Source organism: Bubalus kerabau, chromosome 1 (assembly GCF_029407905.1).
Source record: "Bubalus kerabau isolate K-KA32 ecotype Philippines breed swamp buffalo chromosome 1, PCC_UOA_SB_1v2, whole genome shotgun sequence".
Lineage (NCBI taxonomy): Eukaryota > Metazoa > Chordata > Mammalia > Artiodactyla > Bovidae > Bubalus > Bubalus kerabau.
In genome coordinates, this window is record NC_073624.1 from 42,088,726 (window position 1) to 42,103,685 (window position 14,960).

At 38.9% G+C, this 14,960-nt stretch overlaps 1 protein-coding gene across 2 annotated transcripts in view; it reads right to left on the reverse strand.

Annotated features, from left to right (window-relative positions):
- Window positions 1-14,960, reverse strand: part of TMTC1 (transmembrane O-mannosyltransferase targeting cadherins 1) — a 305,981-nt gene that overhangs the window by 271,375 nt on the left and 19,646 nt on the right. For both annotated transcript variants that reach the window (XM_055572983.1, XM_055572975.1), the window contains exons 2-3: window positions 9,834-10,011; window positions 1,543-1,616 (exon numbers count right to left, since the gene is read on the reverse strand). In XM_055572983.1, coding sequence (XP_055428958.1) covers window positions 1,543-1,616; window positions 9,834-10,011 — 252 coding nt within the window. The remainder of the gene's footprint in view (window positions 1-1,542; window positions 1,617-9,833; window positions 10,012-14,960) is intronic.

Below are 14,960 nucleotides of genomic sequence, written 5' to 3' on the forward strand. Positions count from 1 at the left end.
GATCAAGGTTTATAAATCCTTAACTAGGCATCACTCCATGAAGCAGGGCAATGGTTCACCGTCCCCCTTTATCTGGGCCAGCCACTGAGTCATTGCCCCCATTACATTCTTTTCATTTTTTTTTAGATTTTTAAAAAATTTATTTATTTTTAATTTAAGGATAATTGCTTTACAGAATGTTGCTGTTTTCTGTCAAACCTCAACATGAATCAGCCATGCTGCTGCTGCTGCTAAGTCACTTTAGTCATGTCTGACTCTGTGTGACCCCATGGACGGCAGCCCACCAGGCTCCTCTGTCCCTGGGATTCTCCAGGCAAGAACACTGGAGTAGGTTGCCAGTTCCTTCTCCAATGCATGAGAGTGAAAAGTGAAAGTGAAGTCATTCAGTTGTGTCCGACTCCCAGCGACCCCATGGACTGCAGCCTACCAGGCTCCTCCCTCCATGGGATTTTCCAGGCAAGAATACTGGAGTGGGGTGCCCCTCCCTTTTGAACCTCCCTCCCATCTCCCTCCCAACCCCACCCCTATAGGTTGATACAGAATCCCTGTTTGAGTTTCCTGAGCCATACAGCAAATTCCCATTGGCTATCTATTTTACATATGGTAATGTAAGTTTCCATGTTACTCTTTCTATTCAACTCATCCTTTCCTCCCCTCTTCCCATGTCCATAAGTCTATTCTCTATGTCTGTTTCTCCACTGTTGCCCTGTAAATAAATTCTTCAGTACCATTTTTCCAGATTCTGTCTATATGTGTTAGAATACGATATTTATCTCTTTCTGACTCACTTCACTGTGTATAATAGGTTCTAGGTTCATCCACCTCATCAGAACTGACTCAAATGCATTCCTTTTTATGGCTGAGTAATATTCCATTGTATATTACATCCTATTTTTAGCCCACCCCTTTGCCTATGTGGCTATGTCACAACTCAGGTGAGAATCTGATCATCTTGCAGGGAAAGAGGCAATATAATGGGAGATTGTTTTATTGCTTTTCAGTCTCACAAAGCAAGAAGCTTCTGTATTTTGATGAAATGATGTACAAATTAGAAAATCACAGTTGAGAAATAGTACTTTCAATTCAGCCTTGTCATTTTAAGCTTTAAGCTCCTTTAATGAGTATAATAAAGAGGGGGGGGGGAACTAAGACCAAAATGAAAAGGACAAATTAAACAAATCATAGTTAAATAGAAGACAGGACTATACCCAGTATAATTTGGCTCAGAGCTGATTTCAAATTCCATTCTCAGTAAGAGAAATCAAGAAGCTAGAGCTTATCTTCCCAGCACTGGGAGAGCAGTCCTTTTAAGAGGCTATGACATAGTTCAGAATATGGCTGGAAAACAGAACAGCCTAGTCTTTGGTTAAGAGACAGTTTCCTATGCCAAGTCTCCAGGAAGCTCACGGTTATCTCACAGCCAAGAAGCTTCCCTCCTCTCTCAGGAAGGAGCTCAGAAGCTCACACAAACACACACAGCAGAAACTCCCAGGGAAGAGCATGATTGTAAACACAGACAAGGGCATTCTTAGCCATACATACCTATTATAGGAGAGAAAGGCCAAAAGAAACAGAAGGCATGCCAACACATCAGCTCTGCCAACAATTCCAGCCACCTACAAATTTTGAAAAAATAAAAACCTTAGAAAACCACTTTCTCAGAGACCCATAACAGAAATGTATTTGTTTTTAGAGGAATTAAAGAAACAGTAAATTAGAAAACACATTATTCTTCAATTTCTGATATATGACTTCTGGTTATCTTAAACATTTAACAATAATTTTAAAGAAGGAGATAGAGAGGAAGAAAGGGGCAAGATTTTCATGCTTAACTTTATTTTTAACCTTTCTTAACTATAATACAACTCATAATCTATCATAATATAATATTACATATAACATATTTTCAATATCATACATATATTATACTTACAAATATACTATATACATTATAAATTCCTATTTTTATTCAGATGTTCTTACATTATTGTACTTACATATATTTCATTATTTTATTTATATTATAAATTTTAATATAATATGCTATATATGTAAATCATGTTATAAATTATATAATATAAAGTTGTTTATATATTTATATTATAATTTATATGTATATATTATAATTTATATATACTATAATTATGCAACATAGTATACATTATTATAATAAATATCACATTAATAACATATAATAACATTATATACATCATAATATATAATTTTAATTACATCTAAAGATATAAATAATATAACAGAAAGACAATGAAGACTTGTAACTGTTACAAACCTAAGATTACAAGAAGCTAAAAAGAAACAGTGACTAATGACCATGGTTTTAGAAAATACACATCACAATTAAATTATTAAGGTATAAAGTAGCATGAATTACAAACCTACTATCAAATGTTTCAGAAAATAAAAAATATTTCTATATATTGAAGGAGAAAGAGAGCAAGGATGATAAAGCAAATGCTGCAAAAGGTTAAAAACTGGTGCCTCTGGACAAAGAGTAATATGGTCTTTACATTTCTTAGGTTTGAAATTTTGTTTTCAATGTGTTACTTCAGAAAGGGACTGAAATGAAAGACAGGTGGGGGATAGATGCCTATTTATAAATATTTGTATTATTTCACTATTTAAAACATGTGTACATTTCTCTTAACTATTTTAAATCCAAGAAATAAAATTATGAAGGAAAAACTAGGGTATGGTTCAAAGAAAGTTTCAAAGAAAAGCTCACATGGGGAGGAAGAGTTTGCAAGAGAAATAAACAGATTTGACATTCAGGCACAGAAAACAGCTTCACCCAAATCACAGAGGACCTGAAGCCCATGATGTGTTGAAGAATCAATCAACAGTTAATAGCAGAAAATAGATTTCTGGGAAATATACCTATAAATATCCTCAAATAATGAGCAAACTTTGCAGTCATAAAGGAGAGGTGATGACACACGCATGGAGCTAGACCACCCAAGGCTTCAATATAGACTCCTCTTGCCATCTGAGTGAGACTCAACTTTGTCATCTTTAAGTTCTGAGATTTGGTTTTGTTATTTTTAAAATGACTATTACACCCCCTACCTCATGTTACTGCTGTAATAAGTAAAATGATATATTGGGTTGGCCAAAAAGTTCTTTGGGTTTTTAAATGAACTTTTTGGCCAACCCAATATATAAAGTGCCCACTCGGTGTTGATGCCCTTCTGTCTTCCTTTTCTCTGCAGAGCAAGGAAAGGAGACTCTTACCACTGAGGTTTTCCTGTGTGACGTATAGAAATCATCTTTTTACATTGAAGTTTACATGTGTGATATTTTATGTTAACTTTACTAGATAATCTAATATATCTATTAGTTAAAATCTAAATAAAAAGATAATTCAATTAAATACCTGCATCAGGATGGATAGCGAGTCACATAATTGAGAAAAATTCTAGTCAAATCCACATCAAGAGAAACCTGGACATGGCCAAAGAATTTCACTGGCAGTACAGAACTGAAAGCTCTTACCTAAAGTGGCTGTTCAGCCACATGCTGTTCATTGATCCCTTAATCTATAAGGAACTTGCGTGCCACGTCAGGAAGAATGCGTGAGGGAAGTAGGCAGTGACAGTGTGGTTTCGCTCAGTGTCAAGGCCTGGCTCAGACTCGCAGTCTGTAAAGCTACAAGTGCACACGATTCACTTCTGAAGTCTAGTTCTGCTCATTCTATTCCACTGCCTCCTAGAGCACTGAGCTCAGCATCACCTGCAAGACTTCTGGAAGGTTAAACAGAGAGCCCAGCTCCCCAGCAACAGAATCCTGGGATGAGGCCAGGCATCTGGGCCCAGAGGGACAGCTGCCACAGCACAACTGCTGGTAGCCAACTGAGACACAGCAAGACTCACAAGTCGGTAGTGGGGGTACCAAGCTGGAGCAAGGCAATCACAAGCTGGGTGAGTGAAACCAATGCTGTGAAGGCGTCTGGAGCCCTGCTTCTCGAACTGTACTCAGTTAGCTCTGCTGGGAAACAGCAGCAACAGCAGCATGTGCCAGCTGGATGTGCCCAGATATAAAGAATGTAGTGTCCCTTGGAGCAGAAGCTCAGAAGGGGTGTTGAAAAGTCAGCACTAACATCGAGACTCTGCTGCCAGCTCCAAACCCCCACGCAGTCACTGAACCCCTATTCTACATCCTTGTTAAGCTGGGGTCTCTGGGGGCAAGAAGGCTAGTGTCTTAAAAACAAAGTGACTGTCATTAGCTAATATATGTCCAGACCAGCCAAATACTGCAAGTCAATTTGTCAATGTCATCTTGTTCAGTAATTACATGTATCACTCCCTTCAACAAACATTTTCCAAGCGCCTCCTCTTTGCCAGGTATTATGCCAGCTGGAGGGATAAAGCCTGCCCCAAGCAGTTAGTATCTGGTGGGGAGTCAAAAAAGGGTATTAAGAAGTTACAAGGAAACTGCATGCATTGTAAAGGGGAGAAATCACAGAAGACTGAAGGGATTAATTTGGACTGCAGGATCCAGGAAGGCTTCATGGAAATGCTGGTTGTATTCAATGGGACTTACAGGTCAGGCACGGAGGACTTCAGGAAACTCGAGACAGGAAGATGTGAATTCTGGGCCAGAAACGGAATGCAGCTTTCCAGGGAGAGGAAAGAGAGGTCTGTAAGCATGTGGGTGTTTCTGGCTGGGAAGGCATAAAGTGATGAGTGTGTGTGTGTGTGTGTATGGGTGTGTGTTTAGTTGCTCAATCATGTCTGACTCTTTGTGACCCAATGGACTGTAGCCCGCTAGGCTCCTCTGTCCATGGGATTTTCCAGGCAAGAATACTGGAGTGGATTGCCATTTCCTTCTCCAGGGCGTCTTCCTGACCCACCCACGGATCGAATTCACATCTCCTGCATAGCAGGAGGATTTTTACCCACTGAGCCAAGACAAAGTGATGGCAGCATGGATTACTGAAAAGGGGGCAGCAGTGAGCAACAGAAAGCAAAGATGAAATGTTAAGTTGCAGCCCCTTGGGCCTGATTCCACAACAATGCAGGCTGAACCATAGGGTGCTGGGAAGTACAGAAAGGCCGGTCAAAGATATCAATACAGAGATGGACAGCAATTATTTTTGCCCTCAAGCTGCAGGTTTCCATCACCAATTGGGTAGTTGTAACCTGGGAAATGTATTCCTTTAAGAAGTACTTAAACATTTGAAAAACATCAGTGAACCTAATTGAGTTGAATTCAAATAATGTAACGTTCAGCTCTCTTAGCAAGCTTTACAGAATCACAAGTGGAAACTGCCAATTAAGGACTTCATTTGTCCCCAGAACTTGTTACTTCTTGGACTATCACTCATAGGATTTGTACGAAGTATACTATATGTATAAAGTTATTAATTATGTTATCTGCAAAATGAGTTCTCCTGGTATCAGACTGAGCAGGAACACACACTTAACACAGGGCCACAGCTGAAAGCTAGACATGCTGATTAGATCACGACCAATTTTTCCCCGAGTACTCTGTTCCAGCCTTGGAAATGCTCACCCTAACTAACCTTCAACTCCGTGTGTAAGCATTTCCTGTTCTTGTTTTTGATTTGATATATGAGCATTCCTTCAAACAGTAATGTCTCTGTGATGACTTAAGTTTTAATTCTCATAGGAGAATTTCAATGATTTCCCCCATTTTCCTAATTTCTCTACTGATTTTTCTCATGATTCAGAGTTAAGAAAAAACCCATAAATTTCCCAAGAAATATACTGTCAGGAAACCCAAGAATCACAAGGTTTTCAATGAGGAAAGTCTATCTTATTCACTGTATAGCCCTGCATTGATTGTATTACTCAGCCATTAAAAAGAATACATTTGAATCAGTTCTAATGAGGTGGATGAAACTGGAGCCTATTATACAGAGTGAAGTAAGCCAGAAAGAAAAACACCAATACAGTATACTAATGCATACATATGGAATTTAGAAAGATGGTAACAATAACCCTGTGTACGAGACAGCAAAAGAGACACTGATGTATAGATCAGTCTTATGGACTCTGTGGGAGAGGGAGAAGGTGGGGAGATTCGGGAGAATGGCATTGAAACATGTATAATATCATGTATGAAACGGGTCGCCAGTCCAGGTTCGATGCACGATACTGGATGCTTGGGGTTGGTGCACTGGGATGACCCAGAGGGAGGGTATGGGGAGGGAGGAGGGAAGAGGGTTCAGGATGGGGAACACAAGTATACCTGTGGCGGATTCATTTTGATATTTGGCAAAACTAATACAATATTGTAAAGTTTAAAAATAAAATTAAATTAAAAAAATAACAAAACAAAACAAAAGAAAAATTAAGTAAATAAATTAATTTGTTCATCTCTATTTAAGTTGGAAATAATTTTTCCCTTCACTGAAATTCTAGTTTTATTACAACATATTGCTTTGTCTTGTATGTTTTTATGTGTATGCTCTTTGGTTTTCTAGAGGCTTATGAACAAACTGTGGGTAGGGAACCCCACTGCCCATTCACATATCCCCTTGGCACCTGGCACAGGGCCTGTACCAAACAAGTACTCATTAACAATTTGTTGATTATATAATTAAGAAAACAAATCGTTAATCATATCAACATGCTTAAACTAAACCTTCCTCCCCCTCAATTCAAACCTGTTATCCTTCCTGTCATAATTGATGGTCCCATTTTTATTCTTGTTTGACAGAGAGGGGATATATTCTACTAAATCCCTCTTTCACCACACTATGGTCTGTTTTTCTTTTTTTCAATCATTTATCACTGTTTTCATAATGCACATTTCTTTTTTACTATTCCTCTGTCCTCCTTTTTAGAAACCTAAACTAATATCTATAATTAAATAATGGTCTCTAGATTTTACTTTCCAGTATAGTGTATTATGTAGGTCTAATTTCTTTACTTTCTTATGCCTCCCCTATCTCCTTGTAAATGGAAATAGTTTAAAATTTTTCCCCAAATAAATGTCCATCTCTCAGGCTGCTTTGTCCCCATAATTGTGTTACCATGAATTTTTTTTTTCCCGGATTAGTAAGAAAGTTGGTTGAAACTCTTTCTTAAAGGTCATTTTGCTAACAGAATTTTCCCTTTTCCTTAGATTTCAACCTAACTCTATCAGCTCATGATCACACTGAATTTTATGCTCTCCTTTTCTGCAAGCACTGAATCAGGACTGGTATTATTCTACTCATTTGTTCTTTCCTACACAAATTTTCCCCAAGACCCTCTAAGCATGAATTTTCAAATCTATCTAAGAAACTGTCAGAAACATAATGAAGTCGATGGGCTTAGATTAAAACATTGCCATTGACCCAGTGTCATATGTTCTATATGGCTAGGAGTAGTGGTCCTTGATTATTTCTCTTCATCCAACAATAATATTGAAAATTTATGCATCACTCTTATATTTTAAAATTCATATCTAAAGTTTTTCATCATAATTTTAAATACTTCAAAGGATTTAACTTCCTGTGCATTTTAGAAATTGATATTTTAAAATAGGCCATAATATTACTGTTTTGAATGTACCAAATGAACCTGAAACATACCACAGCAGTTTGAAGCTCATCATCTTCCATTTACACAAATATGAACAGACTCTTTAAATGACAGACATTTCATGTGCCCTTTCCCCTTGAAATCATGTTCCCATTTTATTTCCGCCTCAGCATTTTTTTCTTAATATGCTATGCAATTACATTTTAAAATGTTCTATTTATCATCTCACTCTATAATAAAAATGTATGTATAATTAGATTAATTTTTTAAAGTGCCTGTGATCAAAAGCACCTAAAGTTTCTGAATTTTCAAAATTGTTGAATTTTCAATTTTGTATTATTATTCCAATTAGTATTATTTTCAATTGCTAAATACAGTGTAAGTTAGAAAAAAATGATAAAAATTATTAAATAAAGAATAGTCCTCAATAATATAGGTGTAGGCTTTTTTAATAAATTCAGTTATCTATGACTGAATATTACTTTTTGTTAGAATAAGGAAGCATGAGGCATCAATTCTATTTGTAGCTTTTGTATTTGAACACAGTTCACAGAAATAAGGACAGAAGTAACCATGTTACAGCAGTGACAATTCTTTGAACACCCAAGTTATCTGCAAAATCATAGCGATCTATCATCTTGCATAATGTTCAGCTCCAGGTTCTCCTTTAACCTGGTTGAAAGCAAATAAATGAAGTGTACCAATCATTAAAGTTACCTGTCATTGGATTCATTTGCTTTCACAGTTTCTCAAAACCAAGGAAAAAAGGCTTGACTGAGACTTTGCAAAGGCTTATTACGTATACTTTACAGCCCTCCACTTACAGGCACCTTGTTCAGTCCAAAATACTCAGAAAGGACTGGGAAAATTACACTTAACAATGTAATTGTTTATAAAAATAATTTTCTTCCTTATCACTCTAAATATACTTGTGTCAAAACCTTGGGCTTACAGATTTAGAATTTTGTTTGTGGCAAATGTCCATCATATGGCCTAACCAGTCCTCATCATCAAACCAATTGGCCAGATCAGACGTCTTGCTTCAGATCAAATGAAAGTATTTTGCATCCCCATGATAAACATCCTGCAGGCCACCTTACCCTACTTCTAATACAGTGCTCCCTTCTTCACAGAAACATGTATAGACAGAAAAGGATATAAACCTACTTTGGGTTTATGATGCCTTAATTAGAGGAGACTTGGCTGACACCAATATATCAAATTGTTTCACTGTATGGTGCCATTTGTACCCCTGGGGCATAGTAAGATTCTGATGTATGCAAGACATTCCTTATTTTTTTAATATAAGTAAAAGGCAACTGAAAAGGGAAGAGGGAGAGGAGAATCAACTTGACACTTTTTCCCCAGGTTCTCAGGTCTGGATGTAAACTGTAGTATGTGAACTGTAGGAAAATGCCCGGATACAATCTGTGACTGTTGAGACAATTCTTATAAAACTGTGGTAGGCATGGACTGCTTGGAAAGTCTTCATCCATCCTCAGCAATACATAAAATAAACCAGCTGTGGTCACTGAGATGTGAAGCCAGGCTAGATGACACCATCTTGGTGCATGATTAAGCCCATATTTTAAATAGGACTCCAGATCTATACTTTCTAAACCCATTTCTCATCATCCTCCAAATAACTACAGTTCATACTAAATAACTTGGAAAACTATTGATAAGTCTTGAATGTGTGTTTAATTTGAAGAATGTCAGTTCAACTTTTTATGGTCTTCCCCCAGCTCTTGGGCTTCCTAGTGGCTCAGTGGTAAAGAATCCACCTGCCAAGCAGGAGACATGGGTTTGATCCCTGGGTCAGGAAAGTCTCCTAGAGAAGGAAATGGCAACCCACTCCAGTATTCTTGCCTGGGAAATCCCATGGACAAGGAGTCTGGTGGGCTACAGTCCATGGGGTCACCAGAAGTCCAATACAACTTAGTGACTAAACAACTCTGTATCATGAATGTTATAAATATTAAGCAGAGCAAGAATAGGTTAAAAAATCGTAGAGTGGGAACAATAACTCAGCATGCTAAGCATTTCAAAATGCCCCTTGCTGTTTAAAACACATTAGGACTTAAATTTTCCACAAATAAAGAACTGTGGTCATTTATGACTACCTGTAATAATGACAGTGGTTATTTAGAAAAGCAGTTAAGTCCTGGAGGTGCACTGGCCATTAGAACATTTAAAAAGAAAAGCTGTCAAGCAGAATGATTTATATATAAACACTTCAGTAGAGCTTTAAATTCACATGGTTTTAAGAGGAGAAAAAGATGACTTTTTTGCTTCATTATTTCATTGAGTCTCAATGACACTCACCGCCTCTGTGTGAACAGGATGCACGGCGAAAAGTAACGCCGTAACAAAAGCAAGTCCACGATTCCTGAAGACAGTTTTGTCACAGGTGTACATCAGCACAAGGGTCACGAGGCAGTGTAAAATGACATTTACTGCGTGGAAGTAGAATGGGTCCATGCCAGTCATAAAGATGTTTAGCCTGTGACAACAAATAAAAACCGAATTAGCTACAAACAGAAGGTAAGCACAACGAAAGCAAAGGGAATCCATCACTTTAAAAGGTAAGTTATTTAATTATTTTAAATGATTCCACTATCAGGTTACTCTGTATATAAGTTTTTTCCTACCTAAAAAATTATCTATCTGCAGAAATCTTTGTAAATGCAATATGATATTACTTCAGAAAACTTGGTGGCCTCACTGAAAAGGCAGACAGGTGTGGAATGCTTTTCTTCCCTCACTCGCTTTTTTCCCTCACTCCCTGGCTGGTCCAAACACCTCCCAGAACTCTTGCTTCTCCAACAGCTGAGTGTTCTTGCTTCTTGCTTCTTCCTAAGCAGCTGAGTGTTCACAGGCAAGTCCTCAGTGCTGTAGGTTGGAGCCATGGTCACCAGCGATGAGAAAGAGACCAAGAAACTGGCACCTATGGTCAAGGGTGGGATAAACCAAGTACGACTGTGTTCTCTCACCCACAGTGCCACCAGGAAGCAAATTTCCAGATTATGTACAAGGAATCATTGTTAATTACCACCCCACAAAGCATCTCCAGGGCATCTACCCACCATTACCAGTTGTAGCTGAAATTATTAATATAAGGGTGAGAATGAGCATAGCATTTCAGAATTTGTATTAAATGTTCTCTAACATCAATTCCTATAGAATCTCAGAATCTGAATTCCAGGATGACAACAAAAAGAAAATAAAAAGAGAACCACAATGAGAAGAGAAATTTGTTGTTCAACATTTTAAACACTTTCACAGAGAGACTTCTGAACGTAGCCTTTAAGTTAAGAATAGGACATAATGTCCTCAAATAAGTCTGTGGGGTTATAGAAAAAAATGTAACTGCATAGGGAATGGCTCTCTTGGGGGAACACACACACCCTAAGTGGTACTGTCTATAGTCATCTAGACTCCAGTCCATTTTACCGAAACAGTAATTCCATATCTTTATCCTCACGCTCTTGATCTGCTTCTCTTATACAGCTACCTCCGCTTTGCCAAAAACAGCTGAGAATCTAAAAGTCAACTTTAGCAATGGCATACGCATATTCTAAATACTTGAGTTGATTCAGCTTTAATTTACAGAATTTTAAACATCTCAAGCTTTATTTGGACACACGAATCTAAATGTCATAGTCACTAATCAACTCAATTTTCATTTCCACTGAAGTAATCATGGTCCCAACTAAGCCTTAAAAAAATGAATTGCTGGCCAACTCCAGGGGCTCAGTGCAAAATTCAAGACAGCTGTGCTGCAGACCTATGCATCTGCTCACACTCCAAGGTGCTGAAGATAGGAACCTGGTGTGAAATACCTCCTTCAGAGGGAAAGAAGAAAGGGCCATGAACAAGGGGACCGGTGTGTTCGGCTAAAGAAGGGAGAACAGCATCCCTGCCATTCCAGGACAAGAGGACCTACACACGCTGAGAGAGCTGCTGGGAATCAGAAAGCACAGGATGGGGCTTCCCTGCTGGCTCAGTAGTAAAGAACCCACCTGCCAATGCAGGTGACATGAGTTTGATCCCTGATCCGAGAAGATCCCAAATGCTGCAAAGCACCTAAGCTGGTGCCCCACAACTACTGAACCTGTGCTCTGGAGCCCGAGAGCCTCAACTCCTGAGCCCACTGACTGAAGCCCGTGATCCCTAAAGTCCAGGCTTCCCAGCAAGAGAAGCCACCACAATGAGAAGCGTAGAAAAAAGAAAGTAGCCTGCTTAGCAATCGGAGAAGGCAATGGCACCCCACTCCAGTACTTTTGCCTGGAAAATCCCATGGACGGAGGAGCCTGGTAGGCTGCAGTCCATGGGATCGTGAAGAGTCGGACACGACTGAGCGACTTCACTTTCACTTTTCATTCTCATGCATTGGAGAAGGAAATGGCAACCCACTCCCATGTTCTTGCCTGGAGAATCCCAGGGACGGGGGAGCCTGGTGGGCTGCCGTCTATGGGATCGCACAGAGTCGGACACGACTGAAATGACTTAGCAGCAGCAGCAGCAGGAGCTGCTTAGCAATGAAGACCCAGTACAGCCAAAATTAAATAAATAAATAAGATTTTAAAAAAGAAAGAAAGAAAGCACAGGATGGAGGAGCTGTGAGAAGGATGAGACTGAGTCCCTGTCTTCGGGGAAGGTGGGGATGGTCCCGACAGCCCACTCCCCTGACGTTAATTTTATACTATTTCCACTTCACCAGGCTGAGTTTTCCAGACCAGCTAAGCCATTCATTTAAAATTCATTCACATTCATCTCAGTGAGAGAAAACAGGCAATCTCATATGTGATAGGTCTCTAGGTTGTCAATATATATAAAAGACTTTACAAATTGCACACCCTTTGCTCCAAAATTCCACTTCTAGAAATTTTCTGTAAGGAAAAAACAGAAAAGTATTCAAATATATATATACACATACATATGTGATACTGTGATGCAATAAGAATATGTATTTTGATCTTCATCCCAACTCCTGGTTAGAGACCCTAAAACCTTTGTAATTTCCTAAGCGATAAAGGTGCTAGAAATATCTTTTGTTTTAATATTTGGTCTCTGCCCCCAAGTTCCTGGCACCACTCTCCTAAATTCCTTGCAGTTTCCTAAGTGATAAGAGCACTGGGAGCACCTTTTGTTCTAATACTTGGTGTTTGGCTCTGGTTCCTGACACAGAACTCCTAAATCTCTTAGAATTCCCTGGGAGATAAGAGTGACTTTTGTCTTAACAAGGTGATTCTTACCGGGCTCCTGGGTGGCTTCAGGATGGGAGGTGGTCACGAGAAAGACCACATGTGATTAGAAGCTTGGAACTTTTAGTCCACCCCCATCCTCAGGAAGAGGAGAATTGAGGGCAACTGAGCTAATAATTGATCATGCCTACATGATGTCACTTCCAAAAAACTTCCCAGAACTATGGGGTTTGGAAGCCTGGTGAACATATCAACGTGCCAGCAGAGTGATAGAACCCAACTCCACAGGGACAGAAGCTCCTGTATTCAGGACTCTCCAGGCTCTGCCTGATACATTTCTTCATCTGGCTATTATCTGTACCGTTTATCATGCCCTTCTTTATATAATAGACTGGTTTCCCTTAGTTCTGTGAGCCATCATAGCAAATTATCAAGTCTGAAGGGGGAGGTCATGGGAAACCCCAACTTGTAGCCAAAAAGTAAAAGTGTTAGTCTCTCAGTCGTGTCCAACTCTTTGAGACCCCCAGAGACTGTAGCCTTCCAGGTTCCTCTGTCCATGGAATTCTCCAGGCCAAGAATACTGGAGCTGGTAGCCATTCCCTTCTCTAGGGGATCTTCCTGATGCAGGGGTCAAACTGGGTCTTCTGCATCACAGAGAGATTCTTTACCATCTGAGTCACCAGGGAAGACCCAACTTGTGGCCAAGTCAGACATAAATGTGAGTAACCTGAGGACCAGTACTTGTGATTGCTGTCTGAAGTTGGGGCACTCTTGCAGAACTGAGCCCTTAGCCTGGGGGATCTGATGTTAACTCCAGGTAGACAGTGTCCAAATTGAATTGAACTCCAGGACACCCAGCAAGTGTGAGAGAATTGTTTGGTGTAGGCGTAAACCCACATATCTGGTGTTAGAAATCTTGTGAGTATAAGTAGAGGAAGAAAGAGGAATTTTCCTGTCAATGTACAAAGATTGTGTTAATTATAAAAATGGCAACACAGAGATGGCAAAACATCTAATAAACCTCTATGTATTTATCTATTCCCTGGAGGAGGAAATGGCAACACACTCCAGTATTCTTGCCTGGAAATCCCATGGACAGAGGAGCCTGGTGGGCTACGGTCCACAGGGTCACAAAGAGTCAGAAACAACTGAGTGACTGAGCACATTCCCACCGATGATATACTTTAAATCAAACCCTGGATTACAAATAATAGCAGTTTTGTTTTTTTTTTTAAGACAAAGGACTTGCTATTTTTCCAATTTATTTGTTATTCAACCATTTAACAAGTAAAAGCATCATTAAAGATGATATTACTATGTTATGACATGTTTATGAGATACTTAACATACACTCCTTTCCCCTTCCAAAATGATATAAAATAGTAGGTATGACTCATCCATATGTCTATATGTATCATATCTAAAAATGTGCAGATGTTATCCATATAGATTATTTCTGGAAATTGATTAGGAGGGAGTGTTTGGTGTTGCAAATGAATTCAATTAGATCCAAAAATATAAAAATAAGTTGCTGAATGTGGAACCACTGTAGAGATAAGGTAACAGTGTGAAAGCCCCTCACCTGGTACCTTAATCTAAGCTTTGAGAAGTCACCAAAAATCTAGTTATGAGAATTTCCCAAATTATCTAAAAAGATGGAGCTTGAACTCTCTAAATGATAGCTAAGTGAGTTTAAGATGAAATGGTAAACAAAATTTTTGAGTATATCCTATGTGTGGGTACTGGAAAAAGAATATCTGATTCTGAGAGTTACTACAGGTTCACAAAAAGGGATTTAACTGATTAACTTCTGGAAAGGGGTGTGATAGACATGTTACATCTTTAAGAAGGTCATTAAATAGGACCTCTCAGAATCTCCTGGCATACAAGGCAGAATAAAATAGATATGAGCTAACAGAGAGTAGTGAATACTAAATCAATGTCTCCTTGGCTGGAGACCTCCAGGGTATGTCACAGCGTTCTGATAATATCTCTGGTCTGTCCAATATTTTTATCAAAGGCTTAAATGAATTCGTAGTGTATGCTAACCAAGCCTGCACATGGCCTGTATCAGGGAAGGAGAGAAACTGTACTGAAGACTGAGCTTCACAAAGAGCTTAAATGACTAAAATTGATATCTAATTCTAACAATTAGACAGAATATGGGTAACAGTAAAGACCCACTTTTAGACACAAAACAGAACAAAATCCTTGCAATCCAGATTAAAACTCTACATGTGGTATT